The sequence below is a fragment of the Hipposideros armiger genome, unplaced genomic scaffold, assembly GCF_001890085.2.
Source record: "Hipposideros armiger isolate ML-2016 unplaced genomic scaffold, ASM189008v1 scaffold_59, whole genome shotgun sequence".
NCBI lineage: Eukaryota > Metazoa > Chordata > Mammalia > Chiroptera > Hipposideridae > Hipposideros > Hipposideros armiger.
This window is the reverse complement of record NW_017731409.1, coordinates 1,125,487-1,150,947: the sequence shown is the minus strand read 5'-3', so window position 1 is coordinate 1,150,947 and position 25,461 is coordinate 1,125,487. Positions and strand designations below refer to the sequence as shown.

General features: G+C 41.3%; 1 protein-coding gene across 3 annotated transcripts in view; it reads right to left on the bottom strand.

Annotated features, from left to right (window-relative positions):
* Positions 1-25,461, bottom strand: part of DCAF5 (DDB1 and CUL4 associated factor 5) — a 106,482-nt gene that overhangs the window by 5,569 nt on the left and 75,452 nt on the right. For all 3 annotated transcript variants that reach the window (XM_019641393.1, XM_019641394.1, XM_019641395.1), the window contains exons 7-8: positions 21,503-21,569; positions 4,893-5,020 (exon numbers count right to left, since the gene is read on the bottom strand). In XM_019641393.1, the coding sequence (XP_019496938.1) occupies positions 4,893-5,020; positions 21,503-21,569 (195 nt within the window). The remainder of the gene's footprint in view (positions 1-4,892; positions 5,021-21,502; positions 21,570-25,461) is intronic.

Here is a 25,461-nt window from a genome sequence, read left to right as displayed (position 1 = left end):
GGGTTATATCAGCCAGTAGCCATGGAAACTCACATGAAATTCCAGGCGATTTTCTTGCCTGACAGGCTGGTGTCTATCTTTAGATGGCACCCAACCCAGAAAACAGCAGCTCCTCATTCCCTATCCTCTATCAAGACAATGGCTTCATTTCCCCAAAGCTATCCAAGGACAAATTCGCCTCCTTGTGAGAGTCCTTTCCTGAAGCCTGTTCCCTCCATGCTTCTCTTGACCTCCTGGTGGTGGCACCTCTTCGGAGGATCCCAATTCAAGAGGGGCTGAAGACAGCTTCTAGGTTAGCTCTCTTCGGACCAATTCCCAACTCAGATTCATTTCTTCTTTAACTCTGTTGCGTGCCTACAATTCAAATGTTCCCTCCTCTCCAGCTTCATCATCTCACCCAGGGGAGTTTTAAGGGCGTGCTCTCAATCTTTGGAATGCACCAGAATCACCTGAAGAATAATTATAGCATTAACTCCTGAGCCCCACCCTGAGATTCTGATTCAGTAATTCATGGGTAGGTACCAGGGCTCTGCATTTTTAACATGCACTCAAGGAATGAGTAAGTGGAGGGGACCAACTTTTAAGAAACACTGGATATAGCTAACATGAATGAAATAAGTAGCAGAAAACAATGGATTTGTCTGAAGAGATTCTCATATTCTTTGTGAGACTCAATGTTTAGGAAACATTTAAACATGCCCTTCAGCAATGGGCTCAAGCTACAAATGACTATCTGAAAACAGATGTCCAAGGGAATTAAAGTTTGGTGGCTTAGAAGAGAACATGAAGGGTCCAAAAGGAAAAGCCCTTAGGATGTTTTGGGGTCTTATTGTACATTCTGGGCCAAATCTCTAACTTCCCCAGTTTAAAAATACAAAAATGTTACGAACCATGTGGTCTAACATGAAGATAAATCTATATGGACTTCACAGAAACTCAAAAATTGTTAAAAGAAGTACAGAATATTAATGGTGAGATGCTGGTCCAACTATGCAACAAGCCAGTTTTTAGGTTCTAATCTACTACCCAGGGCCCTACGTCTTCACTTCAGGAATGAAAACCATAACACTGAAAGTCAGCTTTAATTTGGGCTCTGGAATATATTAAGCTGAGGTAGACCTTCATTCCTGAAGCTTGGAGTAATGGAACAAAACGCTGGATCCAGAGGCAGGAGACTTGAGTATGGGTTCCCACTCAGCTCTTAGTTAGCTGGGGATCCTGGGTGAAGCTCAGCTCCCTCATCTAAGCATTGAATAGATGGGTGTCATCCACTCCTAAGATTCAGAGTAAAACAAAACCCCCATCACAGACAGCCAGTCTTCTGGCCTCAAGGGACTTGCAGTACAGAGCTGCGGGAGCAGGTAGAACAGGTAGGAACCCCACTTCACATGGCCGAGCAAATGACTTCACCCTTAAAAGTCTCTTTTCTCATCTGTAGAAATGAGAGTCATTTCCATAACCTGTACCAAAGCACCAATAAATTGTGGTGATTTCTCTTTCATTTAGCTGCTGAATACTTCAACCGGCAAGTTATAGACCCATCCCATTCAAGAGACTTTTGAACACCCGAAGTACTGACGGTTCCTATTATCTTGGTCCTCATCCATAAAATATCAAATTCAAGCATTTGTGAAAATGTTTATTTCTTTACGGTGAAAGTCAATGACTCAGAAATGAAGCAATGAAAATGTAACTTCCTGTGACATGTTAAATGTAGCTAGACATGCCTCCTCATAGGGCAAGGTTCATGATAAACGCAGGAAGGATGAGCAGCGCTCTCTCCAAGTTCAGTCAAAAGTTTAGCTCAATTCTTTTTTTTTTTTTTCATGAATGCAGCAACACTTTATTCATCAGAGGCAGAAGAGCAGCAAAGCTCAGTTCAACAGCAGCAGCAAAGGCAGCACCCAGAACCCAGCAGCAGCAGGAGCAACAGAACCCGCACCCAGTTAAGCTGAGCTGGGGTTTTTATAACACAACAACAATAATGTCATGGTGCCAGCACACATGCGCACTAAAAGCAACTCACATAAACATAGCTCAATTCTTAATCAAATATCATCAGAATGGAAAGCAATTAAGTAACAAGTGGACTGATCTACACAGGTGACCGTGCCATGCTTGAGGCAGCAGCTCGAAGCCCCTCTTCTCCCTTTGCACTCTTAAACTAAATTTAGAAATGTGCCTATCTACCAAGAAAAATTACACAGATTAGGACCTAAATTGCTATTCAAGGGTTCTCCACACTGCAATCTGACTTCTAGGACTATTTGGGCCTACCTCTCACCTACCTACCTTAGCCCTTCCTTTTTGGGCTCTTCACTGTGGCCAAACATGATCATTTTCTGAACAGGTCCTACATTTTGATGTTTCTGAGCATTTATTCATCAGCACAATGCTTGGAACACAGTAGGTGATTAATAAATAGTTGTTAATTCAATGAAATAATTAAATATCCATTCCTTCCATTTAGAATATTTTTCTAATATTACTCCTCTCCTTCCTTCTATAGTCTTTATTCTTCAAAATCTAATTCAAAGATAGCTTTGAACCACTCTGAGATTACCCCAGACGGGTAAAACAATCCCCCCTTCCTCCATAGCACTTTTTTTGGTCTCTTGTGTATTTACTGCATTTTCCATTATCTTTATTTCTTGTCTCTCCTACCAGCTCATCAATTCCTGGGGACCTGCACTACCTTCCTTTACCTTCTTGTTCCTCACAGGGCCTACAATAGGTATTATCATGCATATGGGGTGAATAAATGAATATTGGCCTTTGAGAACAAAACGCCAATATTTGCCTCATCTCGCCCCCACTTATGTTTACCTACAAAATGAACCTCCTCTCTTGCTAAGTGCAGGCATTCAGGGGGATAGAAGACCTGTTATGGGTGAGTAGAGGCTGGCTCTGACAACAGGGCCTCTTCTCTAGGCTAGAAAGGTAGCAGTAAAGGACAAGACAGGGAGAAGGTGGGGTGAAGTAGAGAGAGAGGTCGAGAGAGAAAAGCAAGTGTCGGGCTGGACTAGAATACGGCAGGATGATGTTCTTTGAGCCACTGAAATAGCCAGTAGGAGAGTGACACTTATTAACACTGTTAGAAACTGACAGTCACAGGTAATTCACAAGGCACTCCTGGGTGGCAAGTAATGGTTAATGTCCTCAACATGACAGATGGGAGACAGGCTCAAAGAGCTGCTCAAGGATACAAACTGTACTGATCGAAGGTTTCAAATGGCTAAACATGCCCCCTGCTGGGGCAGGATTCAGACCCCACTGGAACCTGGAAAGCAGTGAGCGCCACAGTTCAGTCTGGATAACCTCACAGAGAAAACATTTTCTTTTCTTTCTCCTCTGAGAACTTGGCTAGTTTCCATCCTATGACCTTTAGGGTAAGGACTCCAGTTGACTAAATAGTAATTGGGGAGACTCAGCACAGAAGCATCCCGGATGCACAGTCAAGCAGGAATCTCTCTTCTAAAGGAGATGCCCAAGCAGAGCTCTCTGAGAAAGAGAATGATGTCAACAGGCCTGGAGGGGACATGCTGCCGTGCCAACCCATTAGTCATAGGCCAAAGGAGAAGGGAAAGCGGTGAAGGGACAAGGCCAATTCAGCGACTGCCCAAGTGAAGGACGACTGAGATGATCAAACCAAGAGTAGCATCAGGCTGCCTGCTGCCTTCCCCGAGCATGCTGAGTGTGGCAGTACACTGGGGAGAACAAAGAACAGGCTCTATCCTAGCTTTTCCACTAATTAGCTGTGTAATTAACCCCAGATAGTTAATTTATAACATAAATATCATCATCTGTAAAAAAGAACAAGTCACTAAACATGATCTATAAGTTCTGTTCTAGGCCTATGGGGAAGGTGTACAATCATGAAAGTCAGCCCTGAACCACAGGACCAACAAAATCTAAATAAAGGAAGCTGGAATAAGGACAATAAGCAAACTGACCCATACTCCAACATTACATTTCTGATAGATTGCCCTGCCTCAGGTGCAACTTAGTTTAACTTTGCATAGTTTTTGTTTTTCTTTCGTAAAGAACAAAAGAAAATGAAAACTACCAAATCCTCATGAACCACTTTTGTCTTTTTCTCTAAAACCTCCCTCAGGTTTTCAATGCCATTTGGCAGGGGGGTGGGGGTGGGGGTGGGAGGATGAGTTTTAACTTTTAGGGGGCAGGGGAATCTCATCTATCCTTACTTAAAAGTCAAGTTATCACAGGGTCCTCAAGAATTCATCCTTCACCCCAAGCCCTCATTTTCTCAAACGTGGAAGAGTTACTCGCAACTGGGATGTGAGTGACGGGCAGTGGGCCATCCTTCTGTGGACACAGGCCAGGCTGGGTCTCTCTTGGAGGCTGCAGAAACACTCCTTGGCAGGGTTAAGTTCATTTGGTCGATGTGCGGACGATGCAAGTGTGTAGGTAGCCTCAATCGCAACCACATGCAGCGGTTTTCGGTGTGTCCTGAGACAATTTAGCTGTGGTTCTGGCAGTCACTTGTCATCTCTGTGCCATATTAGGACAGCAATTAATGCAAAAGGCACACTGAATAACTGAGGGGATGGTGGCTTCCTAACCTCCAGATGAGGTTCGGAAAGAGGAATTCATCAGATTCAAGATCAAAGGCCATTGGGAAGGTAGCAACATATAGATAGTGTCTAGTTTCAAAGCCAAGTGACTATTTTTAAAAATGGTCCTGAAAGGAGGGTTTGAAATCACTCTTTTTAATATCAACTTTCACAATTTTGTAATACGTCAAAATCACTGAGAATTTGATAGACCTTTAGTACGTTTAGATATATGAGGTCCTACATACATTGTTCTGGTTTCTTCCAACTGTGAATTGTAATAATTTTTCTAAAAGGATAGAAGGGAAGGTGCCTCACCTTGATAATCTTTTCTACACCAGAAGAGCAGATCATGTAGGTGTGGGGGTTAAATCGGACCTGGTTAACAATAGACCGATGCCCTTTCAGCACCATGAAGGCTCCGTTGACCACCCTACCAATGCCACCTGGGAAGACAGAAGGAAACAAAAATCAAATGATGAAATGGATGAAAGTAAACAAGTTTCAGTAATAACAGGTAAATGGCTCTGAACCAGAGCTGAGATTTTTTATTAACTATACCACCAGCAGAAAGCTTAATCCTACAGATAAAGTTGCTATGGAAAGAGGGAAGATGAAATATCTCTCAGCATATGTGCTCTTACCAAGAGTCTTTATTTAGCCTTTAAGCATTGCCCACGCCTACCCACTGTAATTCCATTGTCAATGAAGCTACAGCCACTTAAAACATTTCTCAAGTTTTTGATCCCCAAGATAGAATCCAAGTGTTACCTTAGAAAAGGCCAGTCATGAGCAACATGAGATTGAACTGCTTGGGAACAGTTAGGCAGCTGAGCCAGGGACAAGCAGAACCAGAAGCATATAATTACTTAAATGTATAAAAACATCTCTGATCCATTTACCCTCAATTTCTATGATGCAGATAGCAAACAAAACTAGCAAACATACAAAGCCACTGGGAGAATAATGGAGAACTTTTTTTTTTTTTTTTTTTTAGCCTGGTAGCAGGGAGAACTAAGATAAAGAAGCGAGATTTGGGTTACTTTCATAATAAGCAGAACCCAAGTATTGAGACTCTGAATTAAAGAGTGTGGGCCTTAAAGACACCATGTATGAATTAAAATGAAGAGGCCACTGATAGAATGAAAATCAACATTTAATAAAGGGAACTGACTTTGGAAACCAAAAAAAAGGCCACTGATAGATAGTTGTATTTTAAAGACCATCCTGTAGACTTTTTTCTTTAGTTACTGAGAAAAGGACCAGAGACCTGGAACTTGTAACGTAGATGAAGATGTCATCATTTACAAACTGGAGATAATCTCAAAGGTTCAATTTCACTGGTTAAGGACATCACACTCAAGCAGAACACATACACCCAAGTTCTGAACAAGGTCACTTCTGAGCAACCATCAACAGCTCAGTACACGTAGGCCAACCCGTGCCCCTGGCCAACTGGCAAATATGATGCACTCAGATACAAACAAATGAGCATTCACTTATTTAAGCAATGAGTACGTGCTTAGTCCTTACCAGGAGCACGGCACCACTAGGGCACAAAGTACAGTCTCGGCTGCACAGGCCTCCATCCCACTGCCAACTCCACCTTGTTTAAATATTCATTCCAAACATCTGTCATTTCAGTGTTTAGAAGGAATATGACTAGAACAAACAGCCCTTCTCCAGAAATAATGTGGCTCTAGTCTGGAGAAAGTATCTTCTGCCTTTCGCCTCCTGATACAACTCTTCTGCCCATGAAAGATATCCCTTTTTACTGCCGTGTACATATTTTTTTTTTAATAACAGCAAGAGGTTTCAGACTGCACCGATCTGTACCTTGGTAGTGACAACTTAGCTCGCACTAGGTGCTTACTTTACTTGGTGAATGACAAAAATGTCCTTTGCCTAAATTTCCCCCCATATTTGACATTACGAATATTTAAATTATCCAGGATGGATAATACATTTAAAGCTATTCATATCTCAGCCCAACATCATCAAGTTTGCTAATAAATCATAAAGGGAAAGAGAGTGACTAGGGCATAGAACTGCTGCGTTTTTATGGAGAAAAAGGATCAGGAAAGGTTAAGCACCAAGGTAGAATGTCCCGACAGAAACCCCTAAGTATCCTGAGTGCCTTGCATTCCTAGGAGGAGGGAAAGGTAACTCGAGTCTAGTCAAAATAAAAGGGATCCACGGGAATCTAAAACAGTCGTCTCAAAACATGGATCTCACCACCCGGAAGGAGTTTCTTCAGATCTGTTTCTTTTCAATATGAGGTTGATTCAACAAATAGCACTCCTGCTCACAATCTCTTCTGAATTCTACATTTCCAACATCTTACTCCTACCTGTACCCACACTGGGGTGGTCACTAGCAAAAGAACTTCGGGTTAAACCTAGTACCAACTTCTTGGTTAACCTTACTGCCTACAAGTCATATACGACTTCTCCCAAGTCATATAGTTAGTAAATGGCAGAGCCAGGATTTGAACCAGAATCTGTTTGGCTATAATGCCTAATGCCCTTCCCATCATGTTGGTAGACTTTAAGAAATGAAAGAGTTTGACTAGGAATGGAGTCAGAAGCTCATAAATGATTTCTAAATCTTTCTGGCAGTTATCTATAAGTTGGTTCCCTTTTTAAGTCCTAAATTTAAATGGGGGGAACGGGGAGACTCTATCCAATAGTATCCTGAGTGCAAGCTCTACAGTATCACCATAGGACATTTCATCACATTAACAACAGTGACAAGATCATAAGAGTAGAACTGGATCTCTTGCAGACCTAGAACCTGGGGCACAGTGCCTAAACTAAAGCACATGCTCAGTAAGCACTTGTTAAATGGATAGTATTTTAGGAGAGGGCAATTCTAGAATAAGTACCACCAAAGGAAGACAGAGGATCTCATGTCTTAAAGAATCAGCTATCATAGAACTAAAGTTTATTGACCAAACTCAACTTTTTGTCAAAGGTTACTTTCAGAACTGAAGAATAATTGAAGGGTATCAATGCTTGAAATTTCCAGACCATGGAAAAACTGTTTCTACTGTTCTTTCATGCACTGTGACCTCATCTGGTTTCTCTACTTGGCAGTAATTTTAATATGAGGTCTTTTCCCCCACCCAAACTAGTACCTAGGAAATCTGAAAAAGAGGAGGAAGTCAATGGAGCCAAGGGACTGATGGTGTCAACAGGTACAGGATGAATTATTGCTTCCATGTGTTTAAGGTAACCCAGGCTGTGTACACAGAATCAGAGTGATGACTGGGCTTCAGAGAGGTTCTCTATAGGCCCCTTCCTGGTGTCGAGGTCTCAAACGATTGAATACAGCTGTTACTGTAGTTTAGATACAACTATTTTTAGAGACTAAATTTTTATCAGTCCTGGATATGTGAATAATTCAGATAGATAGAGTTCTTTAATCTGAAATGGCTAAACTAAAAATGCCAGTATCAAAAAAAGAGAAAATGACAGTATCAGTAAGAACTTGGGGTTTCCGCTCCTCCGTTACCTACCCAGACCCTGTCCAGCAACAGCAGAATCAAGTTGGAAGGAATTAGGCAGGGATTATTTCTTCCAAGAATTATATAACCTACATAATCTCCCTTGAGGGTCGTTTCTAAGACTGAGGGTCAAGGGCCTGGTGAGGATCAACCTCACCCCATGGTTACTGAGCAGATACATGACCTAATCACAATGGATAAAATATCATATACCCAGGAAAAAGAACCTTACTCATCCTTGAGCTGTCATTTGTTTTTACAGTTCTGTACAAACCAATGGTCATTTGGGCCATCTGGTTTGGCTGGTTCAGCTAAACATGTTGGCATTGCTTTGTAGGTTTCTTTTGTAAGTCAAGGTGGAACTTCCCTTGCCTCAATCTTTCCTTTGGTTCAGAAGGGATGCTAGGGAGGTGGGGAAGGCTATAAATCACCTCATCTATTCTAATGTAAGACCTCAGGAAAGAAAATTATTGGGCCTCTTGTAACATTTCAGCATCAGTGACTCACTCATTGCCTTAGGGGGATCCCAGGAAACAGAAGAGACTCAGAGAAAACTGTTTGCTTAGAACCCTGAAACAGACCTTCCTAAAATGCCAGGGCTAAATGTCCCCCCTGAGAAGACTAGGACCTAAGCGTACATTTCCCTCTCCGTCTTACCTTTGCTCCTCTCTTCACAACAGTCAGCCAGAGATTTGTCCCCTCAGGCCTCTTAAGGGTCAGGACACCACTCTTATTTCTCACCAACTTTTTACTTCTGTTTCTTGTCAATTTAATTCATTTCAACAAAGGTCTCAAAGAATGACTATGCTTTCGACTCAAAAGCTACAAGCAACTTGGTCAAGACTTCTTGATGTCTTAGTCTAACAGCAACTTTCAATCACACTAGGAGGTGGTCCTCAGTGGCGCTCGGGGTTATATGGAATAGGACAGCGCTCCCTACCTCCCCCAGTCTACTCTATCAGGAAATCCTGATGGTTTTACCATCCAAATATATCTAGACTCCTACCCTCATTACCTTGGTGCTAGCCACCCTCACCACATACCTGTATTATGTGAGGCTCCTACTAGGTCTCATTTCTATCCTTGGCAGTCCCACTTCCACCATCTATCCTCAACTCAGCAGCTAGAGTGATGCTGTTAAAATAAGTCAGGCCATGTCACTCCTCTGCTCAGGACTCTCTAAGGGTTCCCCATCTCACTCCAGTCAGAGCCTATATGACGAGTCACCCCTGTGCCCCACTCACCTCTATGACTGCAACTCCCACTACTCTCCCCTTCCCTCCCTGTGCTTCAAGATATTGGTTTCCTTGCTGTTTCTCAAACACACCGGACACATTTTCACTTTAGAACCTTTGTACTGGTTTTACCTGAAATGCTCTTCCCCAAGATTTCTGCATGACTAACTTCCTCACCACTTTGAGGTTTTGCTCAAATATGACCTTCTCAATGAGGCCTACACTGAACATCCTATCTAAAATTGTATATCCTGACCCCCGTACCCATAATACTTTATTCTGCTCTACTTTTTCTTTTTCCATAGCACTTCTAACCTTTTAAACATACTATATAATTTATTGTTCAATCTATTTTTCATTACCTGTTTTCTCTGCTAGAATGTAAGCCGCATGTTGGCAGGGCTCTTTTGTTCCTCTGCTATACCCCAAGCCTATAGAACAGTGCCTAGCATATAGCAGGTTTTCAATAAATATTTGATGAGTGAATGAAAAGATGTGAGTGTACTAGACCATGGAATATAAGCATGCAGAAAAAAAACCCAGTCTCCATTGGATGATGGGTTCTATCATCCAACATGTTTCTATTTCTCTGTCTTCCTGCTGTCAATTTTTTTTTATTGTTTTTATTGGGGAACAGTGTGTTTTTCCAGGACCCATTAGCTCCAAGTAGTTATCTCAATCTAGTTGTGGAGGGCGCATCTCAGTGGCCCATGTGGGGATCGAACCGGCAACCTTGGTCTTATGAGCTTTGTGCTCTAACCACCTGAGCTAACCAGCTGCCTCCCTGCTGTCAATTTTGAATGTTTCTTTGTTTTAGCCTTTTTACTATAGTAAGAGCAGAAAAATAAAGGGGCTAAAATCTTACCTATCCTTCATGGTCCTCTGAAATGCTAATTCTATGTAAACTCGACTGATACCCCAAGTCTCTTCAAGCCCTCCTTAATTACCCTTTTAATGGGCCTTGGAACCCACTTTTAAATTTAGAGTGCGCACACACATACCCTTTTATCATCCCTTTTATTTTTATTATTTTTATTGTTTTATTTTATTTTATTGGGGAATTGGGGAAGGGGAACAGTGTTGGGGAATTGGGGAAGGGAAACAGCCAAGTTGTTGTCCTTCAATCTTAGTTGTGGAGGGCACATCTAGCTCAGCTCCAAGTCCAGTCGCCATCAGGCTGCCCGTCCGCAGCTCGTGGCCGCTCAGTTCAAGATGCCATGTTCAATCTTAGTTGCAGGGGGGTGTAGCCCACTATCCAATGCAGGGAGTCGAACCAGCAACTTTGTTGTAGGAGCATGTGCTCTCACCAGCTGAGCCATCCTGCCACTTGTTGGCAGCTCACTGGCCCATGTGGGAATCGAACCAGTGACCCTGTTGCTCAGAGCACGCGCTCTTAACCAACTGAGCCACTAGGGTGGCCCTATCATCCCTTTTAGATTGGAAGTTCTTTGTGGGCAAGAAAGTTTTTACCTTTCAGTTACCCATAGGGCTTTTAATAATGTCTTATCTAAGGATACTCAGAAGTAAACAAATTGAAGTAAATCTCATCATTTTCTCTGGAACAAGGCTTGAAGGTGAAGGCTAAAGCTATTATCTACCAAAATGAGGTTTCATAAGTACTTGTTGAGGCAATTAATCTGTTTCGTTCCTGACTCCACTGGTAGAATTAAGAATTTACTGCAATGAGAGACAAGGGACTACTTCTTTTCCGCCCTATATCTAAGAGTTGTCTAAACAACCTCTTAGCAATTCCTAAAGGCCCGAGTGAGCATTCCCAAGGTCTCCAAGTTTCAGACCATAAAGAGAAAAACAATCACGGTACTGACAAGACCGGAAGAGCAGTGGCTGCCTCCTGGGGATCACAATCCACTTAAGAGTTAAGAAAAGCCAGATGGGGACCACTAGTGCCGTCAGTAAAGCTCAAAAGAGCTCCACGGCCAGCAATGCTTAATTTCACAAAGAAGTCAATTATGCTGAGTTCTTCTTTCATCATCTGTACTTCACATGTGTTTGCAACCAACTACTTGTGACCAATTAAAAACAGTTGTTCTTCCAATTACATGGGAGGGAAAAGCAGGTGCCCAGGCCTAACTCACTGAGAGTGAACACATGTCTAGAAGAAGGAGGGGAGACAGGGCACACACACATATGCAGGCTCATGAAAATGCATTTATAGCTGTTTCCAGCCTACCTCATCGGCCTACCGGCAGTGGGGGTGGCTGCAGTGACTTGGCAAGTGAAATTGCATGTTTTTCCCCTCCAGTCAGGGGAAAAATTGTCATATAACTTCCCCCCTCTTAAACCACTGAGTCAAGAGCAATGTTCATACAAAAGCAACTTAACCGACCATTCAGGAGGGCACCATGTCTTGGTCTCTAAGGAGTTTTTCAGAGCAAAGTTAAAAGGGTGAAAGCTTCCTTAATGAGGAATAACAATCATTGCGTGGCTAGTGAGTACCCTCATAATGTCCTTAAGAAGGTAGATATTACTATTCTTTCTATTGTCTGTATTGTTAATATTCTTACTTTACGGATGAAGAAACAGACGTTTGGCAAGGTTAAACAATCTTTCCAAAGCCTCCAACCAGAAGACGAATGAATCAGGAATTTAAACCCAGGCCTACCAACTCTATTATCTTGTGCTTCTTTCCATAAATAGTAAGGTCTTAGTGTGGAGGCATATCTCAGGGGAAGCAGCTTTATCTGTGAAAACCCTACAGCCCTTCCCAACAAGAATCAGGGGAATGGAAAGAAGAAGGCAATATGAATATTTTCCAGAGACACCCACCTCCAACACACGTCGCCAAATCCATTACTTCCATACCTAAGTTACTAGGGAGCAAATACTTTGGAAATTATGGATCTATGGGCACTGATCTTATTATACATAGCAATATCAAAGTCTTACATTTGAAAGCACATAATTTTCAGAAAGCTTCTAAGAATGTTAAATCATCTCATGAGGTGGTGGGGGCAGAGGCAATTTTACAGAAGAAACTGAGGCTCAGAGAAGTGCTGTTACATAACTGCCTAGAATGAATCACTCAATCAGCTAGTTAGTGGCAGCACTGGATTTGAAACCAGGTATGATTTTTATAGCCTAATGCTCCTTCCAATACACCACACTAATTCTATACATAACTGCAGGTCTGTTTATTTTATTTTCAGAATTATTGCATAAAAACAGATGCTCTTCCTACGTATTTCAGAGTGTAAAACATATTCAGATGGGCTTTTTCTCTGCCACAGCAAAATTCCCAGTTCTATTCCTTCCTCTAATTTTTAAGGAGGCTTTTTAGAAATTAGTTATTTGACATCAACTAAAAACTCAAGCCTAATCTTGCCAGGTAGCAAGTTTTATGGTGGGTTTTAAATGTTTTTTTGTTTTGTTTTGTTTTAAATTGGGGAATTGGGGCAGGGGAACAGACAAGTTGCTGTCCTTTAGTTCTTCAGTCTCGTTGTGGAGGACATCGTTTCACTGGCCCATGTTGGTATTATCATTGCGCTCTTCCTGCGGCTCACGGCAGCTCACAAAAGCTCACACCCGCTGCCGGCTAGTACCACTGCGCCCTACATCATTGCCCGCGACTCACGGCAGCCCAGCTCCAGGTTGAGCTGTTGTTCACCATCTTAGCTGTAGAGGGCGCAGTGTCACTGGCTCTCATGTGGGATCGGAACCGGAGCCCTGCTGCTCAGAGCTGGTGTCTCAAGCCAATGCTTAACCAACATGCCACTCGGCCGGCCCTTATGGTGGGTTTTAGATTTTACATCTCAAAATGATTTTCTAAGGCCACCAGGAAGTCCGATGCGAATAACTTAGCCAATTCAAGTCAGAGCTGTATATATAGTAAATTTCATCTCTCTGTAGTTTGTGATTGTCAGTCTTTCTGAACAGAAGAGTGAAGAAAAAGGTACCCTTGTATTTGGCTCACACTCAGGACTTGTCTTCATTTAGACTCTCAGCATTTGGCATGCACTGTGAAGCACACAGCAGGCATTCAATAAGTGCTGATTGCCTGTCATCTGATTATGCCATTAAGGCAAGTCTGCTTCCTCATAGTGGCCTGTCTTAGTATCTTACATTCCACTGGCACTCATAGAGAGAGTGAGCTCAGCCTCATTCCATATTTGTTTAAGTCAGAGGCAGTAGATTAGAAATTTCCTGATAGACTTTTCGTCATCTAAGCATTCAGAGCTAGAACTCAAGAACTGCATCTAGCCCTCATATGTTATGTTTGGATTGCTGAACCTTGCCAAATATTTTCTGAACTACGAATTAACTGCCAACATTTAAAAATAGAGAGATTATGTGTAAAAAGTAAAAAGAGATGCTAAGCATCCCTGAAGCCAGGTTGAAGGGTAGGGCTATAAAAAGGATTAGTTGAAAGCCTGTATAAAGAGCAATGTCACCATCACTCTCCTCCCCCAGTACACGTAGCCAGGAAACTACTCCTTCCCCACATAAGTAGAGGCCTGGGGATTGACCACCGGAAGAGATTTTGGACTGGTGACACAGGCACAGCTGGGGGTGGGATTAAGTGAAAATCTGTGTGCAGATATAAGATCCACAGCTCTAGTTCCCTATTTGGCTCCTAGAACAATAGTTCATCTGCCAGGCAAATACCCTCCTGGTAGGAGATCAAAGATTCCTATTCTGGGTGATTTCAATAGTAGAAAGCCAAAAGAGAATGTGCAAAATCGAAAATTCAAAAGTACTATGCATATGTTATAGGAATAAAAAGAAACTGTTGGCAGTTTTAAAAAAAATAAGCTTTGTAATATTACTTGATTTTAAATTTAGGTACTTGTATTACTTTGATAACAAGAAGTACTTAACTATAAAAATAGTAAAAGAAATGTAAAAAGAATAAGGAAGGAAGGATAGAAGAAAAAAGGAAAAAAAATATGAACAAGAAAAAAAAATGTGGGTGGGTTGTCAGAATATGGCAGGAAGGCTGATGAGCCAAGGTTTGCTAAAAATAATCCAAAAGGTACTGTAGTCACACACAGAGTAAGATGATGATCAAAGGGACAGATTTGCTGTGGCAGACTGGTGATGTAATGTAGAAGGGTAACACAGAGAAAACAAACCCCTCAACTATCAGTTAGTGGATCCAACAAGAGATAATCATAAGGTCCTGCCCTTGTGTACAAAGAAACCCAAATAAAGGATGGGGGGAACCAGGACCAACCGCAGCCCCTGTGGAAACCATGGGGCTTCTAGCCAACTCTAAGTATGAGTAGACGGTGGGTTCTGTGGCCTCCAAAAACAGCTTACGTGATCCTGAGTGTACTTTCTCAAACACCATGTAGCACACTCAATACCAGGAAGCCAAAGATTTTGTCCCGTCTAGTCAGACTGCATCTGTTGAACTTATTCAGTTAATCCTTAAACAGAGGTAGAACAAACCCAGAGGAGAGAAATCAGTACATCCATGGAACTGACATCATTTCTTTGAGGTACTGCTAAATGAACTTGGAGGTGCTATCTCTGGGGGAGCTCTAGAAGGGGCATGAGAGCCACCTTCAAATGAGTAAAAGGCTGTAAGGAGGAACAATCCTAATAAGGCCCTTCTCAGTAAGCCACCACTCAAAGACTACAGGGGCACAGGGGAAGGCTTCCGGAAGGATCTTCTAATAACTGGAGTTACCCTAGGGCAACAAACACCCTACCATGGTGGGCATCTTAGAGGTTTAAGTTATTCCTCAATAAAAGTGTACTTTAATATATACTTTTTATATGTAAGTTATAACTAAAAAAAAAAAAATGATTGTGGGGGTGGGTATGTGAACAGAACATTTTGTAGACCCCCGATTTGGGCCAGATACCCTTGCAGTACTTAAATGCCTCTCTGTCATGTTTTTGTTTTTATTCAGGTAAAAAAAATTTATTTCTATTGTGATTTATTCTTTGACCCATGGTTATTAACTAATTTTTCTTAATTTTTAAATTAAGGAATTTAAAAAAGATGGAAACCAGCATAAAAACTATTGCCTAATAAAGTTTTACAATGTGAATGCCCTTACAACCAACACCCAGGTCAACAAATGGACTTTTCTGGCCATTCTGAGGCCCCTGTGTGCCTCATTCCAATTACAACCCCGTCCGCCTTCCTAAAGTAACCATTATCCTGACTTCTGTATTAATCACTTATTTGCATTTTAAAATAATTTTATTTATCCAAGTGTGCATTCCTAACTACTTTAGTTTTGCCTGTTTTTTTGTTTTAATATGTCTTTTAGTTTTCTTAAACAATAAGTTTCTTCCTGTCTATCCTTCCTTTTTTATTAGAATGTATTTGTTGAAGAACATGGGTCTGACACTTTCTGACAGTTTGGATTGTATCCTCACAATACAGTACAATATGCTCCTCTGACCTCTGTACTTCCAGCTAATTGAAAACTGGATCTTGAGGTCTGATCAGAATTAGGGTGGTTTTACTTTGAAAGACTATATGTAGTGCTTTTTTTTTTTCACCAGGAGGTACATAATGTCTAATTGCCTTTCTTTTTGTGATGTTAGCTGCTGTTGATGCTCAATACTGTAAGTCCCCAACTTAACGAACATTCGTAGATGCGAACAAATCGCGGAAGTAGCTCACGTGTCTGCCGAACATTGTCACAATTGTGCTGCTGTGTGCTTCCTGTACAGTGCAATAGTGTACAGTAGTACAGTGCTCAATCAGAGCCCAGGATGTTGGGAAGCAAGAGGAAAAGCAGTGGTGATGTGGAAGGGACTGCTAGGAAGCGCAAAGCAATAACCATGGAAGCAAAAGTGAAAATAATTGAGAGATTGGACTGAGGCAAAAAGATGGTAGACATCGCTCGTTCTTATAACATGAATCGTTCAACCATTGGCTTTACATTGTATATTTGTGTCAAAGGTGTATAAGACTCACTTGTCGGACTTATGAAAAATCCGACTTACGAACGGTCTCCCAGAACAGAACTTGTTCATAAGTTGGGGGCTTACTGTATTTAGATGCATTAATTCATTGAGGGCTGTTAAGTGATTATATTAAAATTCTATAACTTCTTTTTTTAAAAATGTCTTTATTTTACCTACTTTATTTTTTTTTTAAATTGGGGAGTTGGGGGAGGGGAACAGTGTTGGGGAATTGGGGTGGGAGACCAGCCAAGTTGTTCTTCAATCTTAGTTGTAGAGGGTGCCATTCACCATCTGGCTTCCTGTCGGCAGCTCGTGGTCTCTAAGCTCAAGGTGTTGCGTTACCAAATTAGTTGCGGGTGGGCATAGCCACCATCACATGTGGGAGTCGAACCGGCAGTCTTGTTGTTAAGAGCACGCGCTCTATCCACTGAGCCATCCGGGCGGCAGCTCAGCTCAAGGTGCCGAGTTCAGTCTTAGTTGCGGGCGGCCGGGCATAGCCCACCATCGAACAGGCAGCCTTGTTGTTAGGAGCACGTGCTCTCACCGGTTGAGCCATCTTGCCACCTTTTGGCAGTTTAGCAGCAGCTTAGCTCGGGTGCAGCGTCACTGGCCCATGTGGTAATCGAACCGGCGACCCTGTTGCTCAGAGCTCACACTCTTAAGCTAACTCTTAACTAACTGAGCCACTTGGCCGGCCCCTACCTACATTTTTGAATGGATATAGAATTCTAGGTCAGCTGGTTTTAATTCTTTAAGCATTTTAGACATACCATTCTATTATATTCTGGCTTCCATAATTTGGCCATCAATCTTATTGTTGCGTATTTATAGGTAATTCATCCATTTCCTCAGGCTGCTTTTGGGCTTCTCCTCATTATCTTTTGTTTTCAATAGTTTGACTTTATGATGTGCCTAGGTATGTTGTATTTATCCTACTTGTGGTTACTGAGTTTCTTAAATCTGAGAATTGGTATATTTCATTTGTTTTGGAAAACTCTTTCAGCTATTACCTCTTCATATATTGCTTCTGCCTCATTTTCTCTCATCCTTCTGAAGCTTCAATTTCATACATGTTAGATCATCTGTCTTCCACTCTCTGTTCTGCTCTTTCCATTGTCTTTTGTCATTGTCCTTCAGTTGGATTATTTTTTATTGACCTGTCTTTTATTCACCAAGCCTGTCCTTTGTAGGTTAAACCCATCCAATAAATTCTTAGCTTTAGACATTTCAGTTTTAGAATGTCTACATTTTTTTCCTAAATATATTCCAATTCTGTTGAAATTTTCTATCTTTCATCCATTTTGTCCATCTTTTCTTCTATTTTCTTTGTCATATTTATAATATTTAAAGTCCCTGCCTGTTAATTTCAATATCTGCATAAAATTGTAGGTTGGCTTCTATTAATTGTTTTTTTCTCTCTTGATTACTGGCCACATTTTCGCACCTCATAATTTTTTACTGTATGCTGGACATTGAGTATAAAAGAACCATAAGACTATTTTGGACTGAATTGTGTGTCTGTCAAATTCATATGTTGAAGCCCTAACTCCAATGTGACCAATATTTGTTGATAGGGCCTTTAAGGAGGTAATTAAGATTAAATGAAGTCATAAGGGTATGACTCTAATGCAATAAAACTGATGACCTCATAAGAAGAGGAAGGGAGCACACAGAAAAGGCCATGTGAGAAAGTAGTGAAATGGTCACCTGAAAGCCAAGGAGAGGCCTCAGGAGAAACCAGACTTGCCAGCACCTTAATCTTGGACTTCCAGCCTCCAGAACTGTGAGAAAATGCACTTCTGTTGTTTAAGCCACCCAGTCTGTGGGATTTTGTTATGACAGCACTAGGAGACTAACACAGAGCTAAAGCTGATTTCCTCCGAACAGCATGTACCCATTCCACTTGTGAGAAAATAAGGTACATCGCTGATCATCTTCAATCCAATCAGGAGGAACTAGGTCAGGGTTGGGTGGCTTTAGTCGGAATAAGTCTATTTCTGGTTTCAAACGTCTCAAAGGCAAGTCCCGTAGGTGCTTATGGCAATTCTCTTCCTCTAACTGGAATTTGTGTCCTAAATACCAGGAGATTGCAGAATATTTCACTTGGCCTTTTTGGTCCAGCCCCATGCTCGAGTGGAGCCCTCTTGGGTTTTAGATGGAGAGTCTGGCAAGTCTCTGTTCTCCTCTGTTCAGAATGTGCTGTCATTTAGAAGCTTTGAGCTTAGCTTTTTATCCTCCTTGCTCATGCAGGTTCAAAATCTGCATGACTCCATTCCCACACTCTACTCCACGTCCCGTGACTATATGTATATATAATTACAGTTGACATACATTATTATTCAACATCAGCTTCAGAAATACAGTGTGGTGGTCAGGCCTCTATACCGATTATGAAGTAGTCTCCCTACAACATATGAGTCCATCTGGCCCCCTAAAAAATATTTACAACATTATTGATTATATTCCCCAGGCTGTCTTTTCTATCCCTGAGGCCATATTGTAGTTACCAATTTGTGTTGTCTCATCCCTTTCCCTTCTCTCTCATCCCCACCCCCTCCCAACTAGTAACCCTCAGTTTTTCCTCTGTGTCTCTGAGACTATTTCTGTTTACATTTCTCATTTATTCAGTTTTTTTAGAATCCATGTATACGTGAGATAATATGGTATTTGTCTTTCTCTGACTGACTTATTTCACTTAGCATAATGTTCTCTAGTTCCATCCATATTGTTGCAAATGGTACTATTTCCTTCTTCTTTATAGCTGAGTAATACTCCATTGTGTAAATATACCATAGTTTCTTAATCCAGTCATCTATCGATAGGCATTTCGTCAACCTAATATATTTTTATGAAAACTCTTATCATAGTTTCACCAACAAAAATATAATTACAAATATATATATTTTTAATTTACTATGACCATAATGCTCTAAGTGTTAAAATTTTTGTCTTGGATTAGAGTTATCATTATAATTATTACTAGAACACAACTGATCAAAACAAATATACTTTTGGGCCGGCCGAGTGGCGCAATGGTTAAGAACTGGCTTGGGACACCAGAGGGCCCTGGTTCAGATCCCACATATGACGGCCAATGACACTGCCCTCTACAGCTAAGATGCTGAACAACAGCTCAACCTGGAGCTGGGCTGCTGTGAGTCGCCAGCGACAGCGTAGGCCGCAGTCCCTGTGGCAGTGGGTTGCCATGGGCTACCGTATGTAGCCAGCGTGAGCGGCCAGCAGCCGCAGTGAGCGGCCGTCCAGAAGCCGGTGACTGATCTGCCTCGCTCAGGAAGAGCGCAATGATGGTGCCAACTTGGGCCAGTGAAGCAACGTCCTCCACAGCTAGACTGAAGAACAAAATGACAGCAACTTGTCTGTTCCTCTTCCCCCAATTCCCCAGCACTGTTCCCATCCCCCCAATTCCCCAATAAAAATCTTTAAAAAAAAACACAAAAAAACAAATATACTTTTAATGTTTTATAAAAAAACCTATGACATATAAACAGAAGCAATTTATTATAAGTTCATAAGAAGGGAAAAAATAAGGGGGGGTCGGGTTATTGCCCTGTGGTTCCAAAATGCTTCAGATTTTTTTGGCACCTTGGAGGTTTTTACACCCCAGGGCAATGCACCATGCTAAGGTTCAAATGGTCAGAAATTTGTGGAGCATTTTTGGTTTCCTGGTTGTTGTTTTTTCCTATAAAGTGGGAGGAGGACAAAGGCAAAAGGGGAGGTGGGAAAGGAGAATGGGTACCTTTCTTTGGAATATCAATTTTATGAAAAAATACATATGGAATTTAAGAATCTAGAAATGGATGCCTTTAAACCAGCTGTGCCTATTATAACCCTTGGAAGGTCAGGGTACCCATTTCCCAGTTTTAATATTAAAATACTAAATCAGTTATCAGGTCCCTGTCAACCCAGAGATTACATAATCATCTACTTCTAAAGTCAACCTAACAGTGGTCCATACTCTTAAGTCAGTATAGAAATAAACAGGGAGAGGAAAAAAATTCACAATACTATTGCCAATTCTTTCCCCTTTCTCTGTTTATATAAACATAAAAAAGATTCCAGAGAATAGTTCTGGGGGAAGGAGGATTATCCACTTTCTATTTTAAAGTCATATTGACTTAATAATTAAAAGCTTTTCAAGATCAGGTAAAAGATATAATTAAGCCCAAGACTATTTCTCTGCTAATCAATCTAAAATTTGTAGGGGCAGGAGACTTAATACGGAACTACCTCTAATGCTAGAACATGATTTTTTGTTCAGATAGATGCTGCTGTCCCATTTGGTTGCGCTTCAAAGGTAAGCTGCTTCATTCAAGCTTTCCAAATTCCAGAAGGGGGAAAGGCCTTTTTACAACAGGTTTAGTAAGCAGACCATAGCAGTAGGACAGGTACACCAAAGGTGGGCCTCAACAAGTTTCCAAAGGCATGTGTGATAACAATATTGTTAATTCAGCAAAAGGTAAGCCAACAACTTCCCTGAACTCTGAGCACTAGACACTTGTGGCACACTTGCTATGGTCCTCTATAACCTTCCTAATGGCCATTTTCCAGTTTGATGCCATGTATCTACCACCCAGAGCAGATGGCTATATTGAGTTGTCCTGAGAATGAAAAATAGACATTTTTCTACCAGTAAGAAGCAACCAGTGTAATACGTAACAACATGTGAGGATGCTATTATCAAGAATAAAGAATGATCCAGGCTATTTGAAACCTCAGCTGGCCTAGATCCAAATTTATAGAAAGCTGAGGGCTTTTTTTTTTTTTCAGAGTGTATCTACAGCAAATGCAGAAATATTTCTCTAATTTCTTTGATGTCTGGGGTCAGCCAAACCCTAAAGAGTGCATCTGTCCATTAACGTGGTAAATTTTACTTTAGTTCATCATATCACCAGAGAGGCCAAAGGGAAAAGAGGCCTTAACAACTATCTGTGGAGTAATAAGCAGAAACATGCAGATGGATAACAAAGGAAAAGCAAGATAAAAATACTCCAGGTGTGAAACAGGAGAGAGAAAAATAGATATAAAGGAGGTCTATGAAATCTAAAGAAAAGTTCTTAGGAGGAAAAAAATCTGAGCATCATTATGTCAGATATGGCTATAGATGAAGGTTATAGTTAAATCTGGCTTCCAATTTTTACTTTAAAATTTCCTTTGATAAACTTGCTATATTAAAAGATAAATATCTTCCTTATTGCTATAGAGCTGTCCTTTCAGGGCACAGCATGCCAGAGGTCAATGGAGCCAACATCAGCAGTAAGTTCATCTAGAGATATACTCACCTGCTTCTGGATCTGCAGGAATCCTCCACATGTACAGGTTGAAGTCATCAGAGCCTGAAAGGATATACTGTTGGGACAAAAAAAAATATTATTTATATATTGATAATATATCTATATCTATCTACCTATCTATTTATACAGAGAACTTTTTAAAACTAAACAAGATAAATGGAGATATATTCATAAGGCATCACACAGCAAACACCCTCTTGAAAGTATTTGCAAATCAAAAGGGTCGCTGGCCAAAATTCAGCAACAACCAACCAACCAGCAAGGGACTTGACAAGACATTTCTCCAAAGAAAATATACAAATGGCAAATAAACACACGAAAAGATGCTCATCATCACTAATTACTAGGGAAATGAAAACCAAAACCACAACCACAACGAGATACCACTTCACACTTATTAGGAAGGCTATTACCAAAAATAAAAACAAAACAAAGTATTAGTGAGGATGTGGAGAAATCAGAACACTTGTGCATTGCTGGTGGGACTATATAATGGTGCACCCACTGTGGAACACAGTATGGCAGGTCCTTAAAAAGTTAAACACAGAACTAGCATATGACTCAGCAATTCGATTCTTGGGTATCTACGGTCTGACAACTAAGTTTGCAAACTTTTTGCAACGATGTTGCTAACCTTTTTTTGATATCGGAGGGATTATACATTATGAATTTGTACCAACTGGACAAAACCGTTAACCAAGTTTACTATTTGGAAGTGCTAAAAAGGCTGCCTGAAAAAGACAACCTGAACTTTTCGCCAACAATTCATGGTTCTTGCATCACGACAATGCACCAGCTCACACAGCACTGTCTGTGATAGAGTTTTTAGCCAGGAAACAAAGCACTGTATTGGAACATCCTCCCTACTCACCTGATCTGACCCCCAATGACTTCTTTCTTTACCCGAAAATATTGAGAGGAAGACATTATGATGACATTCAGGACATCAAGGGTAATATAATGACAGCTCTGACAGCCATTCCAGAAAGAGTTCCAAAATTGCTTTGAAGGGTGGACTAGGCGCTGGCATCGGTGCATAGCTTCCCAAGGGGAGTACTTTTAAAGTGACCATAGTGATATTCAGCAATGAGGTATGCAGCACTTTTTCTAGGATGAGTTTTTTAACTTAATTGGTCCAACCTCGTATATCAAATTGAAAGCAGGAAGTTGATTTATCTGTACACCGGTGTTCATAGAAGAATGCTTACAATAGCCAAAAAATGGAAACAACCCAAATGTCCATCAATGGGTGAACGGATAATCAAAATGTGGTCTATATATACAATGGCATATTATTCAGCCTTAAAAAGGAAATTCTGACACATGCCACAATGTGGATGAACCTTGAAGACATTATGCTAAATGAAATAAGCCAGATACATAAAGCCAAATATTGTATGATTCAACTTACAGAAGGTACCTAGAATAGTCAAATTCAGAGACAGAAGGAAGGATTGGGGGGAGAAATGGGGAGCTACCGTTTAATAGGTATAGACTCTCAGCTCGGGAAGATGAAAAGTTTCTGGGGATGGACAGTGGTGATGGTTATACAACAATGCAAATGTACTTAATGCCACTGAACTGTATGCTTAAAAATTTTCCTTAAAAAAAAGATGAATCCTAATTGCCCTGACTTGAGGGTCCATTCAGTAACTCCTTGCAGTTTATGACACTAGACTGGTTGAAGTTAGGAAGTTGGGATTCAGAAGCCCAAGGGCTTTCTTCTCACCATCATTTTGGCAAAACCACCTATTAGTTGGCAGGAAAGATTCATTCTAACTAACCAAGCACTATGTGCCAGGCACTCCAGTGCTTACAAAAATATGTAAGGTAATAATACCTGGGTTCCCAAAGAGCTTAAATCACGTAGAAAATATACATATAGGTACACAACTACCATGCCATAAAGTAGAAATCACTAGGTGCCATTATGAGAAATAAGGTGCCTGGTGATTCACAAAAGAGGCAAGGCAAGATAGGTTTGAGCACTGAGCCAGCCTTGGGTAAAGAAGTGATGCAAAAGGCAAAAAGAATGAGCAAAGATAAACTGGTGGTGCTCTTGTAGACTACTGTTTTAACAGGAACAGGATGCATGCGCGCAGCCACTCCTTGATGCCTGCTCTCATCCCTCAGGCCTCACAGTTCCGTATACTACACCTGATCTCCAACTGCCAGTATCCAGGTCTCTTCGCCCCAGGGCTTCTCCAAAGCCTAGGAGGCTGCCGGCTGCTCTAGGAAATGAACATTCTTTGGGAGAAGGCTCAATGAACGACTGAAGGGAGCTGGTCTGTCAATATCCCAGCTGCCTTGTCCCCAGGTAGAATAACTCCAAAGTGCGCGTTCTATACCCTTTCCCCCTCAGGATCAAACTCCAGCCGCTCACAGTTGTAGCTGGCTCACTAAATCACCCTTCCTTGTCCTGTCTCACTTTTCCACTCCTCTACTACTTCCTGCATTTCCAAATTAACTACTTGCACCTGAAACTTAACCCAAATTAAGACACATGGATGGGGCAGGTGGAGGAGAGGAGAGAACAGAACACAAAAAAACTGTCCACTAGTAATTTATACATATGATATATGACATTTATTATTCAACATCTCATCATTTCTTGCTCGATGTTTAAGAGAGGCCATAAAACTTCATACAAAATTCCTGCTACCCTGTCCCCCCATACCTTCCCCAAACTAAGAAAACAAAAATAAATATTAAAGAAGAGTGAGCAAAGGCTGGGCTTATGAGAGATTTTACCATTTCATTGTGAAGGGTCTGCGCTTTCCTATTTGTTCAGCTATTCACCACGGAAAGAGCCATGGAAAGGTAAAAGGGAACTTCCAGACAGAACGCTGACTCAGAAGACTGCCTTAGAAGGAAGAAAACTCCCACAGAGTTAAGGCCTCTAGGACTGAATATGACAACTCCTAAAATACACAGAAAATGTGTACAATGTCCAGGCTTCCTCTCAGGGATCAGGGAAGCTCCTGACTCTCTCTTCCTCTTGAAACCACCACAAGGGAACAGCTCGGGCCGACTTCCAAGGAAGGGGTCTTGACCCACTGCCGTCTCGTTAGACCATTTACGTGGTCACACACACTAGAATCACAAAACTGCCCTGAGGAATTCATTTGTGACATTTCATAGTTGTCTGCTGGGCCCTTTCCAGCATTCAAAGTTGGCTGCCTAGGATACTGCTGACTGTGGGAGACTGAAATAAAACTAAGTCCATCTCTTTATTCATTAAACAAATATTTATCAAATGTCGACTATATGTTGGGCATGGTTCCAGGGATATAAACAGAATTGATAAAAAAAAAGATCCTGTCCCCGCCCTCATGAAGCTTACATTTTATTGGGTGGCAAGAGGAAAAAAATTATATACATATATAGTGTGAGTGGAGAGTGGGTAGAAAAAAAATTTAAAAAGAATATGTACTCATATATGTAATGTGTCCAGTGGTGGTATAGAAAAAAATTAACAGCAGGTTAGGGCATATAGGGAGTGATGGGGTGGTTAATTTCCGTTTTATATAGGGTGGTCACAGAAGGTCTCTCTGATAAAATGGCATTTTGAGTAGAGCCCTGAAGAAAATGAGGGAGCAAGTTATGTGGATATCTGAGAGACGAGAATTCCAGGAGAGGGGACGGAGTTCTATTTTAAAATATAAGGTAGCCAAAAGAGCTCTTTTGTGCTCCTACCCTCTCTTTCTTCCTTCTTTCTTTCTTTTTATTTATTTATTTTTTAAGATTTTTTAATTTTTATTGGGGAATTGGGGAAAGGGGAACAGACAAGTTGCCGTCCTTTTGTTCTTCAGTCTACTTGTGGAGGACGTTGCTTCACTGGCCCAAGTTGGCACCATCATTGCGCTCTTCCTGGTCGAGGCAGATCAGTCACCGGCTTCTGGACAGCCACTCACTGCGGCTACTGGCCGCTCACGCTGGCTGCTGGC